The sequence below is a fragment of the Stereum hirsutum genome (assembly GCF_000264905.1).
Source record: "Stereum hirsutum FP-91666 SS1 unplaced genomic scaffold STEHIscaffold_11, whole genome shotgun sequence".
In the NCBI taxonomy this organism is placed as follows: domain Eukaryota; kingdom Fungi; phylum Basidiomycota; class Agaricomycetes; order Russulales; family Stereaceae; genus Stereum; species Stereum hirsutum.
The window spans coordinates 529,949-548,584 of NW_006763141.1; the positions used below are offsets into that span (position 1 = coordinate 529,949).

General features: G+C 50.5%; 5 protein-coding genes across 5 annotated transcripts; 1 reads left to right on the forward strand and 4 right to left on the reverse strand.

Moving 5' to 3' along the window:
• Nucleotides 1-33: 33 nt before the first annotated feature.
• Nucleotides 34-2,938, reverse strand: STEHIDRAFT_112734 (cytochrome P450; the record flags this gene model as incomplete). The annotated part of the gene is made up of 18 exons (XM_007306405.1): nucleotides 34-158; nucleotides 462-541; nucleotides 605-737; nucleotides 813-937; nucleotides 994-1,075; nucleotides 1,133-1,155; nucleotides 1,208-1,374; nucleotides 1,440-1,469; nucleotides 1,539-1,542; nucleotides 1,564-1,685; nucleotides 1,729-1,809; nucleotides 1,864-1,898; nucleotides 1,963-2,111; nucleotides 2,169-2,257; nucleotides 2,310-2,409; nucleotides 2,472-2,498; nucleotides 2,567-2,675; nucleotides 2,731-2,938. 18 exons carry the CDS (start codon nucleotides 2,936-2,938, stop codon nucleotides 34-36), a joined length of 1,689 nt encoding a protein of 562 aa, XP_007306467.1.
• Nucleotides 2,939-4,214: 1,276 nt separating this feature from the next.
• On the reverse strand, nucleotides 4,215-6,905 carry STEHIDRAFT_123135 (cytochrome P450). The gene is made up of 17 exons (XM_007306406.1): nucleotides 6,822-6,905; nucleotides 6,648-6,756; nucleotides 6,557-6,583; nucleotides 6,401-6,500; nucleotides 6,248-6,336; nucleotides 6,019-6,167; nucleotides 5,903-5,937; nucleotides 5,740-5,820; nucleotides 5,557-5,669; nucleotides 5,497-5,504; nucleotides 5,407-5,420; nucleotides 5,166-5,332; nucleotides 5,069-5,091; nucleotides 4,927-5,008; nucleotides 4,718-4,842; nucleotides 4,506-4,638; nucleotides 4,215-4,399 (listed from the first exon to the last, which is right to left on the reverse strand). The coding sequence occupies exons 1-17, from the start codon at nucleotides 6,871-6,873 to the stop codon at nucleotides 4,306-4,308; spliced, it is 1,401 nt and encodes a 466-aa protein (XP_007306468.1). The 5' UTR covers nucleotides 6,874-6,905; the 3' UTR covers nucleotides 4,215-4,305.
• Nucleotides 6,906-7,206: 301 nt separating this feature from the next.
• Nucleotides 7,207-8,517, reverse strand: STEHIDRAFT_82241 (uncharacterized protein). The gene is made up of 4 exons (XM_007306274.1): nucleotides 8,175-8,517; nucleotides 7,898-8,106; nucleotides 7,611-7,794; nucleotides 7,207-7,545 (listed from the first exon to the last, which is right to left on the reverse strand). Exons 1-4 carry the CDS (start codon nucleotides 8,343-8,345, stop codon nucleotides 7,303-7,305), a joined length of 807 nt encoding a protein of 268 aa, XP_007306336.1. The 5' UTR covers nucleotides 8,346-8,517; the 3' UTR covers nucleotides 7,207-7,302.
• A 175-nt stretch (nucleotides 8,518-8,692) lies between these two features.
• STEHIDRAFT_170049 (uncharacterized protein) lies at nucleotides 8,693-11,810 on the reverse strand (the record flags this gene model as incomplete). Its single annotated transcript, XM_007306407.1, has 5 exons — nucleotides 8,693-9,057; nucleotides 9,150-10,102; nucleotides 10,170-10,442; nucleotides 10,912-11,475; nucleotides 11,565-11,810. 5 exons carry the CDS (start codon nucleotides 11,808-11,810, stop codon nucleotides 8,754-8,756), a joined length of 2,340 nt encoding a protein of 779 aa, XP_007306469.1. The 3' UTR covers nucleotides 8,693-8,753.
• A 965-nt stretch (nucleotides 11,811-12,775) lies between these two features.
• Nucleotides 12,776-18,493, forward strand: STEHIDRAFT_61328 (uncharacterized protein; the record flags this gene model as incomplete). Its single annotated transcript, XM_007306236.1, has 23 exons — nucleotides 12,776-13,253; nucleotides 13,335-13,459; nucleotides 13,518-13,997; nucleotides 14,059-14,147; nucleotides 14,205-14,312; nucleotides 14,387-14,477; nucleotides 14,563-14,781; nucleotides 14,865-14,915; nucleotides 15,003-15,516; nucleotides 15,584-15,726; nucleotides 15,781-16,336; nucleotides 16,390-16,456; nucleotides 16,508-16,756; nucleotides 16,820-16,838; nucleotides 16,895-16,950; nucleotides 17,005-17,297; nucleotides 17,373-17,399; nucleotides 17,466-17,562; nucleotides 17,637-17,725; nucleotides 17,815-17,859; nucleotides 17,927-17,947; nucleotides 18,035-18,230; nucleotides 18,322-18,493. 23 exons carry the CDS (start codon nucleotides 12,776-12,778, stop codon nucleotides 18,491-18,493), a joined length of 4,185 nt encoding a protein of 1,394 aa, XP_007306298.1.
• Between the last annotated feature and the right edge of the window lie 143 nt (nucleotides 18,494-18,636).

Sequence of the window (18,636 nt, forward strand, 5' to 3'; positions counted from 1 at the left end):
CCCTCGAAAACCATTCTCATACACCGAGCTACTTCAAACCGAGGCTTTCCGTGCTCTCCAGTCTCCAAAATCAACTCCGTCTCTTTCGGCGATCTCAACGGATGCAGAGAGGGCCAAAATTGAGGTAGATGAAGATGAGCCAAACCGAGAAGAAGGACCTGTCCTTCCGGGGATTCGGAAGCATTCAAAGGAGAAGCAACGACCGATGAATGTCAATTTTGGAACATGGGATGTTGATGAGATACAGATATGTGAGATGGGTTCTTATGGCCCTGAGGGAGAATATGTACGCGTCGGCGGGATATCTTTGGTGTGAAACAAAGGAGACTTGTTCTTAGACATATGAATGTATACTGGTACATTCCGTCGAGAGTGATACAACTTGAAGCAAATGAACAGGCCAAAGAGGTGCCCGCCTATCTCGTACATATGCTCATCATAAGAACATATCCGCTACGTACTGATCTCCTCCGTCATCTGTATCGACTTCAAGGCAGCAGCGAATCTCGGCTGGATTTTGCACTTGAACGGCACAGGATACCTAGATTTTCCACATTCACAGTGTCAGATGAATATAAAGACCTAAACACAGAGGCTGACTTACGAAACAATACCAGATCCTTGATCATCTTCCGGCTCAACATCATTTCCGTTCTCGTCTTTATCCTTCGAGATATTGAGAGTCGCCAAAATAGCAGCAATGGCTAGCCAGACCGATTCACGCGCAAGATGTCTGCCTACGCACCGGTGAGATAAATCATCAGCTTGACGATGACCCGACTCGAACAGGAAAGTGGAAAAGTATTACCGACCTGGACATTGGCGACGTCCGAAACCAAACGCGATGTCTGGTTGAGGGAGGTCACCATCAAGATATCTCTCAGGCCTGAAGTCTTTAGCGTCATGACCGTATACATCCTTATCATGCAACATAGCCCTGATATAAAGCAGTCAAGATCGGTGAGCTGTACTTTATTTTCGGACACTGCTTACCACACATTCGGGATTATTGTTGACCCAGCTGGTAGGAAATAATCCTTGTAGACATCGTCGACGGCGAGATAGTGTGGAACAGCTGCTTCCTCGATCAGCATCTATACTGTACGGATACAAGCAGAAGGAAATGGCGTACCCAAAGGGGTGACATTACGCCACCTGCTGAAGAGTCAATACGCAGGACATCTCACTATAAAGAATGCCGCATTACCTGAGGACTTCAGAGGTCAACGCATCCACGTAAGGAAGCAACTCCTTGTCCTCGTAGGAAGGAATTCGATCAGGGCCGATGGCACAATCAATCTCAGCTTGAGCCTTTCTCTGGGTTTCGGGATATTTGAGCATAGCAAGGATGAAGATCTCCAGAGCGCACACAGTCTAGGTTAGTAAACGTTAGTTCCAGTTACAAGCGTATGTGCGACAGGAATATTGAATGGACTCACTGTGTCCGCGCCACCTGTTATAGAATGGTTCTGTAAGCAAGCGCAGAGCATTTGAGCAAAAGCAAGAACGCATACCAAGATGCATCGTCATTAACGTACTGAGCTACAGATCGAAAGGTCTTACATATTCGTGGCTAGTTGCTGTGCGATGACTTCCTCCTCTATCGAGGGCTTGTTCTCCAATTGGTTCAGTGTAGCAGCAGCGAAGGAAGGGGAAGAAGTCCCTTCAGCCTTGAACACGCTGGCCTGTCAGTGGCCGTACAAAATGCACTGTGTTGAAACTGCATACGAATCCTTCTTTCACAGCGCGCCAAGGGTTCTCCTTCATAGTGGCACTCCAACGACGAAGGTCTTCTGCGTCTTTTTTATACTGTCACAGCAGATCAGATCGATACCAAGCATACGTGTAGCTGTATTTGCTCACACTCAATCCTGGGAGCCATGCAGGCAGATACATTGCTGCTCGTTGCACCAAGAGAGTAATCAGTTGATCATATAGATGGGAGAACGAAATTAAACACACCTGATGGTAGAAGTTCAAATATCCGGGCTCGTGGAGAGGACGCGGTCGAAAGAGCATTCAGACCCTGTTCCGCGATTGCGACATGCGGATCGTCCCGCGGCTTGACCTTGATCCCATATGCGACGGCCAGTATGATGGTACCCGCCATACTTTCAAAATGAGTCACCGTGAGCGGTGAGGTCTGCAATTGTCGAGCTGTTGCTTACTGCCTGAGATGAGCGCAGAATTCATCAGGCCTGTTCACAAGGCTCCGCAAGAGTTGGTGTACGGCCCCAGTTTCAATTGGATGGTATTCCTAGATTCAAGTATAAGTGTCATGTCCGATACTACTCATAGTAAATACTCACTGTCAAGATAGCTGGCCGGAAGAAAGTGTCGAACCTTTTGCGCAAGGCCCTCAGTCGATCGCCGTACGGGAGGAAAACCATTGCCCATTGGAAACCCAGCCTGTGTCGTACGACCAATCAGTAAAGACGACAATCGCCTCGATCGAGCACACCAATGCTCACATGAACCTCAAAACAGGAAAAGCTGGCCTGTGATGATCGTCAGCATTGCTCATATATGGTCACTGTAAACAGCGGCTCTACTGCGCTCGCGGTACCTATCCGAATACTGCGAGGACCGTTTGTCCAACAACTCTGTAGCGGCTTCAGCGGAATTCACTATGATGAAGTGGCTACCCAGGGCATCAACGTGTATCAACTCCGAGCCTGTAAAACGGTTACCCTGGATTATTGAGAGGGAAGGCCCGGTGTAGAAGCTCACCGTATTGCTTTCCCCACAGCTCGTAACGAAGCCATTCGTGATCGTCCGGCATCTGCAAAAGGTTGCCTATCAAAGGTAGACGAGGAGGACCCGGGGGTAACCGTTTCCCTGCCGCGCGAGCATTATCCTTGCTTCGCCACAAGTACAAACCCGAGATGGTACAAAGAGCGACGACAAAAGCGGTTGATGGGGATGTTCCCACAGACATAATGGTTGCGATTAATATGGGTAATAATGGAGGGAGAGGATGCACTGGCACTGGCAGTTGGCTGATTTATACCCGTGGAATATGCTAGAACTCACTGCAAGCCCAAGGATAATTACGACAGCATCACTGGATGACACAGTGTAACATTGTCGGAGCCTAACGCCACTATCATTTGGCCCCACCGCGGTGTTTTCTGCACCTGTTATGGAACTGACAATATCCTCTCGTCGTGGTTTACGACGTCGGAAAACTCGGATCGAGTAAGTTCAATCTGTGTGGTCGAGCGTTGTTTTGAGCTGGAATTGTTTCGGAGAGTCACAAGTCCGACTCTCGTCGGATACTGTGAAATACATGTGAAATCATCCATGGGGTCATGAAGAACAAAATGTGATACACACCATTGCAAACAGTGTTTTCCAAACAAGCTTGAAGCGATTCGAGGCTCCTGCGTGGAGCGCGAAGGATATAACCTTGAATAACCCCGACTGGCGGTCTGAAGCAAACTAGTTATGCGCCCATCTCGCCACACCGTCAATAGCGGACATGAGTCTGTACCGCAACGTTGGTAGTTTCGCCGAGTTATTATGACGCTGCAATTATATTGAGAAGGAGCTCAGTGTATGCGCCCGAGCCGGTCCGGGTCACTCGCGCTGGAAACACACGTTGTCCCCTTGAAAGAAAGGTGCTCCTTATCGTGAGGGTGCTTTACATTCGACACATATTCTCGGGATTTCGGCCTGGAGGCCTAGCAATATATCCCAAAAAGTCATAAACAGACTTCAGTACTAAGTACTGAGGTTGGAAGGGATCTGCCGGGGGAGTTGGACTCACCAAAAGTAGAGATATCTGACGAGACCTCTAGTGATACGGGCGGTCGAGTTTAAACAGGTTCAGGAAAAGCACCTTAAGCCGGGTAGGTTTCCATGCCCGCCAACCGTTTTTGGCATCATTGAGCACCGAGTCACTTGCAAGCAGCGATACAACGACAGTCTGAATGTTCTGAAGCAGCCTACACGTATTCCTTGAAAGTATTGATTTACTGCATAGTAATTTCACGTGTTGAACAGTGAAAAGAGATTGAAGCCTACTGCTGAGGTGGTGGTTCAATATTCAATGATGACCGGTTAACTTGGTGGCGTTTTGGTGGCGTTGCTCCCGGGCTACTCCGGCTCCGGCAATGTCCCGACTGTCTCCGATAAGGAGGTGCCACGGTGGCACATTCAAATTGTATTTCTGCAGTTGTGTCGCAGAATTCGATATCGTACATTCAGCTCGTTCGATGGTCTTTTTATTGTTTCTCGTCGCCATACGCTCATATAATATACCTAATCATTTCTCCAAAAGGGGACTTAGGTATATCATCAGGTTTAGCCACTCATCTTGTCGGAGGTCTCAAGGTCTACTAGTTTTGCAGCAGCATTAGACCGCGGCTTGATACTGCATTTGAATGGTCGGGGGTACCTGAGTCACCGCCATTATCATACATAAAGGAAATTTTGAAAGAAAGCAACAGACAGGGTGGTCAACGATTCACGTACAGAACAGAAAGACAGCATAAGAAACTCACGCTACGGTACTTGACGCATAATCTTGCTCGGGTTCAATCTCCTCCCCGTTCTCATCTACAGCTTTGGAAATATCCATCGTGGCAAGAATCAAGGTCACTGCCAACCAGATGGAATCACGAGCCATGTACTGCCCTGATCGAAACGGTACGGCGTCAGAGCGTTCGCGTTCTGCAGGTTAGGGAGGATCATTAGTGGGGAGAGCTGAGCCGACCTGGACAGACTCGGCGCCCAAAGCCGAAAGCAATTTCAGGATCAGGCAAGTCTGAGTTGACGTAGCGATCGGGATTAAAGCTGAGCGCGTCTGGGCCGTAAACGGACTCGTCGTGTAGTATAGCCCTGTTGATGAGAACCGGACGGTAGTCAGTTTCTGGATAGCCTCGACAATGCATAAGTAATCGCAGCCAGCAGTGTGAGGCATACCAGATATTTCCTAGGACCGTAGAATTTTCGGGAAGAAAATAGCCCTTCCAGACGTCGTCAGTGGTGAGGCGATGAGGCACTCCTATCAATTGTTGATTTGACATTATTATGACCATCGTACAGAACGAACACTGGAGCTCACCCAAAGGGGTAACGTTACGCCATCTGCGCAAAGCATATGCGCATGAGTTCAATACTTCAAGAGCAAGTAAGATACATTGCCATGACTGAACACTTACCTCAATACCTCTTTCGCCAGAGCACCAACGTACGGGAGGAGTTTCTCGTCGGAGAAGTCAGGAAGTCGATCGTGGCCGACGACGGCATCTATCTCAGCTTGCGCTTTTTTTTGAACTTCAGGATAGAGGATCATAGCCAATATGAAGTTTTCTAAGGCACAAACGGTCTGAAAGAACTTATGGTCAGAGTGTTCCAAGATCATATGCACCAGTAGATTTCGCTTAATGACAATAACCATACCGTATCTGCTCCAGCTATATGCCGTGCGATGGAGCATGATGAGCTCATAGAGATCCGCTCTGAGGTTAAACGCCGAGTAGAAGTACATACCGACATACCTGAGGGAAAAGTAAACAAAGGCAAGCTCATCGGACCATTGGACCCACTCACATATTTCCAACAAGCTGCTTCACAAATGCTTCCCCTTCCGGCGTCATCTCTCCGTTACTTTCCATCTCTGTCGTCATCGTAGCAGCAACTGACGGAGTTGCAGTTCCTCTCGCCTACAAGTCGAAGTGTATACGGCGACTTTTAGCTCATGCTCCGGAAAATCCAGGGCAAGAAGAGACGAACCATAGCTTCCTTAGTCGCAAGGTAAGGATGTTCTAAAACGTCCGTGCTCCAGTGATGATTTTTCTCTGCAAACCTTTTCCACTGTGTTAACCGATCAACAATCAGTGTAATACACACGATAACGAGAAGCAGGAAATTGGTGTCAAAAATCAAAGTCCCTCACCCCAACACCCGGGAACCACGAAGGCACGTGTACAACTGCATCGTCACAGCCATTGAAGTTGTCAGTACACTCGAGTATCAGCATTGACCAGAACACTTAGAGCGAGAAATACGCACGGCAAGGCAAAAGATCAAAAAGCTGAGCATGAGGCTCACTGACAGCTGCAGCGGCCTGGAGGCCTTTCTCAACGGTCTCGACGTATGGATCATCGTGCGGTTGGACCTTGATTCCGTACGCGATACCCAAAATTATAGCACCTGCCATACTATTCGAACCCAAAGTCCATCATGAAAGTCATCAGTCCGTCATAAATAGACATTCGCAAATGGAATTTTGAAAACATACTGTCGAAGATGCGCCATAAATCCTTCGGGATTGTGCAAGACATTAAGCAGAAGCTGAAGAACCGCTTCGCGCTCGAGAGGGCGGTACTCCTGTCCGAATGAGAACGTCAGGGTTAATTTCTACAATATACAAATATAACCGACCGTGACGCACCTTAGCAGGGGTCGGTTGCAAGAATGTGTGAAATCCCTTTCGTAAAGCGCGTAGGCGATCGCCGTAGGGCAATAACGGCATCGTCCAGTGGTACCCAAGACTGACGACATTCACGTTAACGCTTCGGGTCAAAATAAAATACATTCGTAGACTCACAGAATGGTAGAGGAAGGCAAGAAAGGCCTATGTGGTGTATGATGTGCATACTGGTTAGTCTGAATGTCGTTGAGTGCATTTTGGCTCTCACCGATCGGAGTAGATAGCTGATCTCTTTTCGAAGAGTTCTCTCGCGGCATCCATACTGTTCACTACGATGAAGTGATTGCCCAACAAATCAAAGTGAATAATTTCGCTGTCTGCCAGTGGAGTCAGTTGTGAGTTTCTGCCGCAGGTCTTCAAAAAAGTGCTAGACGAAGCTCGCCATGTTCTTTCCCCCAGCGCTCGAAGGCCAGCCACTGTTTATCAGTTGGCATCTCCAGAAGGCTACCGAGTATGGGAAGGCGACGCGGACCAGGAGGGAACCTCTTCCGGTCACCGCTGACATGTCTGCCGTACCACAGATACAAACCGATCGAAGCGCATGTGATGAAGAGGGCCCAGGCACCGTAGAGGTTAGAGAATGCATCATGGTACAATAACATTCTGGCAACTTGAAGGGAGGTTGATGGGGCTTCACGAAAAGAGGAAGTCTCATCGTCGTCTTATAACAGGGTTTAAAGCGCCCTCAGTACCAGAACAGTAACCACCTACCCATGTATTCCTTCATCACTGGGATAATCGTCATTGCTGTCATCGCTCGGTAATAGACAATCTGAATATAGCTTGATAATGTCAGAAGGGATTCACGACGGCCATAAGCCGCCTAGAAGCATCGGACGACTGCAGAGAAGCGACCTCTGTGATCACTGCATCCTCTCGAACAGCGCAGCCCATGCCTCGTCACCAGGATCGCATTTCTTCAACTTGTCATAATCATACCACGTAATCACACTCGTCGAATCCGCGACTACCGCCCTTTGCGCATACGAGTACGCCGCTCCGTGAAGGTAGAACTGAGTGCGCGTGAGTGGTGGTGAGGACTTCGACGATGATGACGAGGTACTAGGGGCGTCTGGCCAGCGTTCGACCCTGTGCGCGATGAGGAGCTAATGTGGTTCGAAATTTACGGATCAGCAAGGGGGATGAGAGTGTTGGAGGTGAGCGAACAAACCGTGTCAGGGAATCGCACAGGTCTTCTGAACTTGACCTCGATGGATTTCAGAATGAAGGAGATACCCTTCGCGGACAACATGCCATTCGCCTTCTCGGGTCCTCCGAGCGTGTTCCCAACGGCATTTATCCACACCATCCTTCCAGACTCAAAGAATCGGACATATCGTACGTTATTGACGTGTCTTCATGCCAGACGGCCCATGCAAGAACGACCAAGAAGCGCAGGACGCGTGAACACCTCATTCATGATTGTGCCAGACAGCAAAGCAAAGCGAAGACACGTACTGAAACGCATCATGGTCACCCCAGACAATGCTCTGCTCCCAAAAACTGGATGGATCATATCCTTGCTGAATGAATGTCGCCTTTGCCTCTTCTGCGGCAGAAACAGGTTCAGACTCTTCGATTCCATGGTCATCTGGGTGTGCGGGTCCTTGTGCGCCCGGAGGGAGGTGGTATGGTGAAGTTGGGTCGCGGAATGCACTTTGGAGGTCCTACGTTCCATCCGTATAGCACAAACTTTCAGAAACTGCTATAGACGAGGGCATGAAGAAAGGCGCACGGCTATCGACGACGTTCGAAGATGTCTGACGGGTAGTTGGACCGTCAATGCATGGGCGGATTCGCCTCCTACCCTAGTACCATGCTGGACAGGATTGAGAGTGGTGATAGAAGGATTGAAGACTCTATTCAAAGCAAGTAGTTGTGGTCGAAGGATAGCACGAGCAGCCATTGCGGATTTGAATGTTTGGACTGTAATAGTAAGTCGTCAAGCGCCACGCAAAGGGTTCGGAGAAGTGGACATCGGTCATCCCCTGCTGTTTCGTTTCAGCTGCTCAAAGCATCTAGCACATGTCGTCAACACCTTGACACGTCAAGCAGCCAACCAACTTTTGATTTCACAGCGTCCGACTCGAAATATAGTCCACAAGAAATGCATGATGAAGTAGTGACATTACCAATGCCATGTCTTGAAACGGCGTGTGGCGTTGTGGGCCACAACGGGACTGAGGGTGTACTGAGGACACACAGGCGAGACAGAACAGATATCAAAATAGTAACATCCAAAACATGAAAACATCGCACATATCCATATCGACTCGAATCCGCGTGCTATCGATCTGTGATCTCAACACCAATTTCAAGCCTCCGCGTCCTCCACGCCTCCATCCTCGTCCCCTCCAATCACAATCTTCCTCTTCCGTCCCGGCAACTCCTTCCCCTCTCCAAACCCTACGCCCGCCTTCTTCCTCAACTCCTCTACATCCATATCACCCTCCTCAGCCCACTCCAACACGAGATGCCTACCCAATAAATGCGTATGCTTAAGCGCATTGTACGCGTTCTCGGCTTCTTGGCGAGTGACGAATTCGAGGAAAGCAAACCCGCGAGTGCGGTGATCGAAGCGTTTGGGAACACGAACGGACTTGAGCTGGCCATGAGATCTGTAGGCGCACAAGATACAAAGGTTATGATCAGCGGGAGAACGGAAAGGCAAACTAGGGAAATAAATGAAAAGACGAAGAGCGCCACGCACCCAAACAATTCCCGGATCTCCTTCTTCGTAGCCTCGAATGGTACATTCTTGACCAACATCTTCGTCGTTCTACTCTTTCCTCCTTTTTTCGCACCCTCCCCTCCAGCGGCCTCATCTTCCTCGACGCCTCTACCCGCAAACTTCACGCTGAGAGCATGCCCATCGAGCACATACCCCTGCATGCCCTTCAACGCTTTCTTCGCGCCTTCCGTCGTCTTGAACCCAACGAACCCGTACCCCATGCTCAACCTCGCGTTCGGTCTCTTCGGGTCCGGCTTCGTCTGAATACGAGCGAACGCGAAAGAGGGCAAGTGCTTGAAGACCTGGTTCAAGCGCTCTGCTGTGGTTGAGAACGCCAGATTCTTGACGAAGAGTGTCGACCCTGCCGCCATTGAGGGCTCCTCCTCGTCTGCACTGATTCTGATAGCACTGCCGGTAGCATCGTCCTCAACAGTGACTGGCTTGACTCCGTCCGCGACTTTCGTGCCCTGCGCAGGCTCAGCAGGCTCCTGGAACATACCCGCCGGCCCCTTCTCCAAATAGATCACCGAATTCCCCAATCTCCGATATGCCACCGCCCTAAACGCCTTCCTCGCCTCATCCGGATGCACGAACTCAACGACAGCCATCGTACCCGCTGGCGGTACCAGCACCCGACTCAACTCGCCATGAGTCTCGAACATCTCGCGGATTTGGTCGGCGGTAGTACCATAAGGGATGTTCTTCACGAGGATGGTGGTATCGGAGCGATGAGTGCGGGTAGTGGGGGTAGATGAGGAGTCGGAGAAGGAAGAGAGGATGACACCTTGGGATTCGAGGTAGGCTTTTGTTTCGGAGATGACGTGAGTTTCGGCGAGTGCGAGTTTGACGGCTGCGTTGGGTGATTCGGGGTCAAGGATGTCGGACTTGGAGAGGTTCATGCGATCGGCTACGGATGAGAGGACGGCATCGCTCTACGAGACACCCAATGTGAGCTCTGGGCACTTCTCCGCTGATGTAAAAGGACGAGTGGTAACTTACGTTCATATAAAGCATACTCCAGTTGAACTCCTTGCCGGCGGTCGCCTTCTTCTTCTCACCCCGTTCATCCTTTAAGGATTTCTTCTTACCATCCGCATCCTCGACCGCGATATTGCCCTTCCTGTCGACTGCGCCCAGGATGTGCAGAAGCCTGCCTTGAAAAGATTTCCTGTCTAGCGTTTCGTAGGCAGCGAGAGCGGCGGTGGGTTGCACAAACGAGACATAGGCTAATCCCTTCGGTTGCTTCGTCTTCGGGTCGATTGGTATATGAATCTATGAAAGGTAGTGGTCAGCGACGTAGTCGAGGCAGGAAGCGCGAAGAGGTGAAAAGTCAGAAATAAACTATCAATTTCCCAGCATAAATCAACATTCCCGAAGGATCTGATGTCCCTATGCATGTGTATCATCCGTAGGGGGCGAAGCCCTGAACAATGGGCTGAGAACTCACCTAAAGTTCAGATGGATACACCAGAAGGGTATAAAACTTAAGAACCGTATTCACGCTTGCTGTCGGCAGACAAACATACCTAGGGGAGTATATGGAGGTATTAGCATGCGATCGAAACGAGGAAAAATGATACACGCGAAGAGAGATCAGATAATAAATACTATCTAGGTATTTCCCGAATAAATCAACATCCTCTAAAGTCTGTTGTCCCTATTCTTTATTTCATCCCGAAGGTGCCGTCGCCACACAAAACACAAAGAAACGAAAGCAGGAGAGAAAGATGTGATGTCTCACCTGAGATATTTCGCCAAACGGTCGGAATAGCTCTCGCAGCTCATCTTCCGTGCAAGCGAAGGCCAAATTCCGGACGAAGAGTCGAGCAGTCTGGAGAATGGTCTCCTTCGTAGGGTCTGACCGTTCTTCTTCCTTCTGCTCCGGAACAAGAGCCTCCCCCGTATCCATCTCCTCGTCATCCGACTGCTCGAACGCCTTCTCCGGAACAGCAGTCTCAACGTCCTGCCTCATCCTCGCCCGCAACCACTCCATGTCCGACATACCCTCCGGCGGTTCCTCTTCAACAGGCTGTGACTTCTCAACGTCAGACTTGGCCTGACGATCACTCTTCTTCGACTGCGTTGCAGTATCTTCGGGAGCCTCAGGTGCGTCTGCCCACGACGGACCCTTCCTCGATCTAGGCTGCATGACCTGCAAGAACTCGTCGAGCTGCGAATCTTTCGACTTCGAGCTCTTCTTCGCGTTAGTCTTCGGTCCAAGAGCAGCCTCGGACGCAGCTTCAGAGGGCGAAGGACCTAGCCGTGGACGCTTATTAGGTCTCGGAGCAGGTGCATCTTTCGCTCCCTAATCCACGACATAAATAGTCGAAAGAGAAAATTTCATCATCTAGATCAGAAAGACGTGAGTACGGGGATGAGCGACACAAGACTCACGTCGACAACGTCGACCCTCACCCGCGCCGTATCAAGGAATGTCTTGTCAAACCATTCCTTAGCTTTGGCAGCTTCTGCGTCGGTCTTGTAGCCCACGAAGCCGAAGCGTCGAGACGTGCCGTCTTGCTTGTGTGCGACTTTAACGTCAGTGATGGTTCCCCCTGGGCCTTTGGATTGAGAGAAGTATTCCTTGAGACGATCTGGTGTGATGTAGGTGGGCAAGCCCTTAACGATGAGACGGGACATGGTGGACGAGACGAAGAAAAATACTCGCGAAAAAAAGAGCGCGTGGAAAAGTTGCGGAGCCGCCGAGCGTGGGAACCAAGAGTCATTTGCGGGAGGCGTCGTCGCGTCGCGTCCTCTCAGCTCTGTGGCGACGCGTCTTGCTCTCAGCCGCCATCATCTTCCTTTGTCCCAGTGTTCCGCGTTCTGTTCTTGCAATGCGCGCTCTAGAATCAGTACACCAGTTCTCCTGCCGATGTAAAGATCCTGCTTTGGCGCAATGGCCTTACTACAACCAAGACAGATGTCAGCTGCCCGTCGACTTTAAGAGTCTGCTGGACCGCATCAATCAAACAGTCGGAGACAACTCCCTCGAGGATTCGGCACGCGAATTGCAGAAAGGGAAGAAGCGAGCAGCACCCTCCGTGTCTGCTGGAGATACGAAAAGAACGAAGGTCGATGACTCAGATGTGGAAGTGGTGGAGAACGCCACTGTGGTCCCAGTTTACCGCCACACGTACGATCTACGCTATACCAGAAGACAGGTCAATAATACCAACTCGAACTCGGTGACAGGATCTATCATCTTGGACGACAAGGCTTTGAAACAAGCTGAGGAAACAGAGGGTGCGCTTCTAGCAGTGCTTAGAGGTCACTGCGCAGGATCTCCGGAGGACACCACCATTGACCTCGGAGACTTCAGCATACCTTGTTTCCCTTTCTATCCCTTCGAACGTGAACGACCTGTCCGGGTATGCCCTCTAGGCTCGGACCGACATATGTGCATCTTGCCGAGGGACGCAGATAGGATTGACGTCGTTTCGTACGACGTTGCCCCTCGGCACAATGATATATATTCTTGCTTATCAGAGCTCCCTTCCCGCCCATTCCCTCGTGCATCTGTCTTCACCCACGTAAAACTTATCGTGAAACCCACCGACACATGGGACGCATCTACAGACGACTTACCTTTCCGTCTCATCGTCGATATGACTGTGTCCTTCCATGCTCCCCTCATCTTCGAACCCCTCACTGACAGCCGCCTCGCCGAAGAAGCGAGACGCGTTCTCCTCCACTTCGCATTTCCACCCCCCTCTCTCGGACCACCATTCCATAATCGAATCGACATTCCCTTCTTCTACGCCTCCATCAAGCCTGCACCACAGCTCTCATCCACCAAGCTCTACGAAGCTGCTCAGCCGGATGCCCTTCTCCCCACTTTACTCCCTTTCCAACGAAGAACTGTGGCTTGGATGCTCGAGAGGGAGGACAAAACGTTGGACGCGTCGTCTGGTGCTGTAGTAGATCGTGCAGTAGATCTGACGGACTTGCCGTTATTCTGGGAAAGTATTAGGGTCAGGCCAGAGTCGGGTACAACAACGACATGGTATTTCCGAAGACTCACAAGCGAACTCACTAGCGAGTTTCCGAGTCAGGAGATGACGTGTTTTGGTGCATCTGTCTGCGGTTCGTCCTTCACTTGCGCTCGTCTACTTGTTAATTGAACTAAGGGGTGTTGACGTTTGTTATGGTGTCATAATTAAACAGAGGAACCCGGCTTGGGGAAGACCCTTGAATGTATAGCGCTCATCCTTCTCAACCCCGGCATCGGACGGAATCCCACTGTCGTCCGTTGGGATCCTGAGGCAAAGGTGGAGGTCAAGCAGATCAAGGTTTGCAATATCCTTCCTTTAGACAGTAGATCCTCATCTGATTTGGAACTTCCTTCAGACGAATCTCATCGTAACCCCCGTCTCCCTGTCCCAGCAATGGAAAGACGAAATTACTCTACATTCTCCCACTCTCAAAGTCTTCGTTTACGAAGGTTGGAACAAGCTTCCCGTTCCCATCACCCCCAACACAGCTGTTCCCATCGGCAAACCCAAACTCAGACGAAAAGGCAATGTCGGACGTCGTAAAAACACGGTCGGAGCGAACGGTGACGCCATGGAAATCGATGAAGATAACGAAGCCAAGATCACCGACGGCCTGGATTGGGTCGCATTCGTGAACACTTTCGACGTGGTCATCACAACGTATAATGTTCTCCAACAGGATTTGAATGTGGCGAGGGCACCACCTGTGAGGCCGAGGAGGGAGGTGGCGGAATATTCGAGGACGGAGCGGGCGAGAAGCCCGTTGATCATGGTGGAGTGGTTTAGGGTCATCATGGATGAGGTGCAGGTGGTTGGAGGAGGAAAGACTGAGTATGTCTGCTTGTCATTAAGGCCTTCTTGACTTTGGATGCTGAATATCTTCGTCAAAAAGGCAGATGGTGTCACTTATTCCACGTCTTTCATCCTTTGCGGTCTCGGGTACACCTGCTAGATCTCATGTAGCTGACCTGTCCCACGTCCTCAAGTACGGACTCGCTCAGATTCTGTATGTTCTTGTCTGTGCTAACGCAAATATGTATAGGTTCTTGCGTGTTGATCCGATGATCTACTCACAACGAATCTGGTCCCGCCTTTTGCGAGCACCATACGCATCCGACTTTGCCGCTTTGTTCCAGAAGTATACTGTCAGGTGCGTCTCCACACGAAACACAATCCAGCCTTTATGCCAAACGCCGAGGACTGTCGACTAACGGAACTGTGTAGGACCATGAAATCCGCTGTCAAAGACGAGCTCACTATTCCACAGCAAACACGTTATCTGGTGCCAATAGAGCTTGGTCGCGTCGAACGCCACGTACGCCACAACCCATCATCCTTCGCTCCGTTCTTCGCTATTTATCGCACTGAATTCATTTCTCATTTTCCATCGACAACCTCAGGTATACGATCAAAATATTGAAAATGCCCTGCTCGATCTTGGATTGGATGCTCGCGGTGTCGCCGCCTCAGAAGACTGGGAGCTCGATTCGAGCGTCTTGAGGACCTGGCTTCGGAAGCTTCGACAGATATGTACGCATCCTCAAGTCGGCAGTTTGTCGACTAAAGAGAAGCAGCTTGGGAAGAGTGGTGCGTTGAAGACTATGGCCGAGGTCCTTGAGGTAAAGTAGAGTTACCCTCCTGCCGCAATATAAAAAGGGAAGATGTAATTTGTCTGACTTTATGGGTGGTATTTGCTCTGTAGGGCATGAGAGATCAGAATTGGAAGAACATGATGGAGGATCGACGGACGAAGGTATGGAGCTCTTCTATGAGTGGCAGCAAATAAGACCATGCTAACGCACTCTTCATATCTTGCTTCATCCTCGACATTCTGTTCCAGGTCAATGAACTCGCCACAGCTGCACAGTTGGTCCAGCACGACAAAGGAGCAGCCACCACCGCCCAACGCGCTGCCAACCTACTTCTCCAGGCCGAACAAGAAGCCAACGCCGCCATCCAAGAAGTACAAGCTGAAATCGCACTGCACGATGAAAAAGGTGAAGTACTCAAGAAAGAGGCCGCTGCCGTGCGCGCCGCTCGCAGGAAATCTGTCGAACCCGATCCTTTTGACAAGGGCAAAGGCAAGGCTCGAGTGGTGGACGACTTTTCCAGCGATGAAAGCGACGACGACAACGATTCGATGAGCGACGAAGGTATGCCGAAGACGCCTGCAGGAAGGGAACATGTGCATAAGAAGACCGGTTTGGTCAATCGATTGAGGGATTGGTATTTGACATTGCATAGGGTGAAGTTCTTGCAGGGAGATGTGTATCATGTCATAGGAGACCATAAGGCCGTGGATGAGGAGGCAGCGTATGCTGCAGCAGAGGTTCTCCGGAAGCGGCTGCTCAAACGTAAGTTATTTCGTTTTCATACTTATCTTGTGTCGTACTTTAGGAGAGTACTAACTGATTTATGCAGTCACGGAGGTATCTGCCGTGCGGGCCATGGGGCAGCTCAAGGTGGATGTCACAACATCTTCGAGCCGACAGGGCGTGAATTTGGAGAAGATCCTGGTCGACTTCGACGACTGGCCCAAAGGCGGGATACGCTCCAGTGACCTGGTACGCATTCCCCACTTCCTAGCACCATTCATGTCGGTTGATGACAATTACTAGCTGGATCAAGCCAAGGAGATCGCAGACGAACTCCTAAACGCGCAGGCGAGACTATTTTGGAAGTGGCGAGAGCACATCTACCATCTCATTGCCCAACCCCTCGGCGCCTCCGACTCAGAAACCGATGGTGCTGATGGTCAAGAGTACTCTCGCTCGCTCGCCACCCAGGGCGAGGCTGAGGTCTACCTTCAATCGTATGCCTCCCTTCTCGCTGACCGTCGCGAAGTCCTCGTCAACGAGCGTACTATGCTTGCTGTCCATGACGCCAAGGAGAAGAAACTTCGTCGTACAAAGGCGGCCGCAAAGGCCGTTGCTCATGATGATGACGCGGATATGATAGATACCGAGGTCGAAGTAGAGCCAGAACATATGGTCTTGAGGAAGCAGCTCGAAGACGAGAGGAGAGCACTGCTTGCACAGTTCGAGGGCGTGGCTGTCAAGTCCATCGTAGTCCAGCTCAATGCCGTAGCGGCGAAGTTACCCAAGGAAGACGACCCGGAGAAGATCTTGGCAAGGGAAGGCGCGAGCGCACTGCGTAAGTTGATGTCAGACCAAGGTTCGTAGACACTTGATCATGGAGTGCCCTTCTGCTCGCTCACAGTACATCAGCTTCTGCGAACGAAAAGCTGGAGGCCGACCTCGCCCTGTTCCGGAAGGCCTTCAACGAGCGGATCTTGTGAGGACCACCCTTAATTATGTTTCATCACTGGCTAATAATCACGTCCAGGTACTTCCGGCAGCTACAAGAGATCTCGGACTCTGTGGTAGAAGTTCAATGGGATGGTGCCGTTGGCGACGCTATCAAAGAGAATGAGACGACGAGAGTTGAGCTGGAAAAGAAGATCAACACTGCTCGCGCACGCCATCGATATCTCAACCATCTCGCAAGCAAAGAGGGAGAGGGTGGCGAGGACGATGAAGAGGATGCTTGCGTTCTCTGCAAGTGCGAGTTTGTGCGTGGATACATCACGCAATGGTTGGTCCCTCATTGCATCCTGCATTCTCCAGGAAGTCCAGGCTGACCTACACCCCTCACCAGTGCACATGTTTACTGCGAAGTAATTCGAACACTTTGCCTGATCGTTCCGCCGGTGCTGACGTCCCGATTGTATAGGATTGCATGAAGTCGTGGCTGACGAAACAGCACGGGAAGGCATGCCCAGTGTGCAGGTTTGGGAAATAGTCTCTCTTCTAGATTTCTTCTATTTGACGGGTGTCCGTTAGAGTTCCGCTGGACGTCAGTAGCCTTCAACGTTTCTCCATTCAAGACAAGAGCAAGGACGCCCCCGTCTCTTCATTGCCAGTCAAGCTTAGCAAGGACGGAGTACCGAGGTCACTCCGAACGATCGAGTACAATTATATCAAAGCCAGTTTATTCGAAGATATCGCGGCCACAGAATCCGAAGGAAGCTACGGCTCAAAAATCCAAACGCTCGTTCGGCACCTTCTGTTGCTTCAACAGTCGGAACCAGGAGCGAAGAGCATCGTGTTCTCGGCATGGGCTGATTCGCTGTCGAGTGAGTCTCTGCTACACTTTTTCGTCGTTAGGCCTGCAATGGTAAATGTATGAGACTGACACGGTGCGCTTGCAGTTATCGAACATGCGTTGAACATGAACGGTGCGAAGATCGCTGAAATATATCGCAAAGCTCTGGTTGGCTGAACCAAGTCTATCTGCAATCTAGGGATACCTTGCTTGCGGATCGATTCGACGAAAGGCAAGCAGAACGCTGCGAAGAGATTCCGAACGGATCCCGATCTCCTAGTTTTGCTTCTTCACGGGTGAGCCCAACCGAATCTCGACCCTCAAATCTTGCATCGATCCTCACGACACTCACGCTAATCTTGATATCCAGGGAACGTGAAAATGCAGGCCTGAACGTAACGTGTGCCTCGAGAGTATTCCTGCTCGAGAGCGTGGTCCAGCATTCGTTCGAGATTCAAGGTGTGTACAGTGCAAGCGACACCGCCTTTTGCATGTGTGATCGATGGGCTTCAGTTGCTGACGAACTAACTCCTGCTCGATATTCGTAGCTATCGCTCGAATCGATCGACTTGGACAGACAAGGCCTACCGAAGGTGAGCGAAATGAACGCACGATGCTTCATGTCGTTTATTGATGACGCATATCCCTATTCTCTCGCAGTGTATTGCTACTATGCTGAAGGTAAGATTTCGCGCCTATCACATTATTACCGATTCATGCTCTGACATATTCTCGAACTTTATGTCCTCGTTGTACGATGATGCACAGATACGGTGGAGAAAAACATCCTCGACTTGGCCGCGAGGGAGGGACTTTCGCTCTATACCAAAGACAGCGCACAAGGGACGCTCAACGTGACGCCACTCGCGCCTGACTCTGAGAAGAATGTCGTCGATTCGCCTTCCAAGGGAAAAGGAAAGGGAAGGAAAGCAGCAGGGACGCAGAAGGGTGACTTCATCATCAAGTTCGTCTCCGCTTTCTCCATTCCATGCGTCATCCCTGCGTTTGGTATGGCCTTCGACGGTGTCACTGACATGATCTTGCGTGCATTGCAGGACGGACGACATGCTTGCGATTCTATTCCCTCATTTATATGAGGACTTGGAGTTCTTGATACCGCCAGAGGCTAGTGGTGCCAATGCCGGTGGGAGTGACTCGCCGCAGCGAACGGCTTCTATGAGGTCTCTCCAGCAGAACGCTGTCGCAGGGCCCTCTCGGACGCATTAGCGTATATATCTGTAAACGTTGTCTCGGTTTGTTCCCGAATGATCCTAGAGCGATCTATAAATTAGAACTTGTTCAATGTATTGCAATCGCGGAGCCACGATGTGGCGTATGAACATTGCGATCAAAAAGAAAAAGAAATGGAC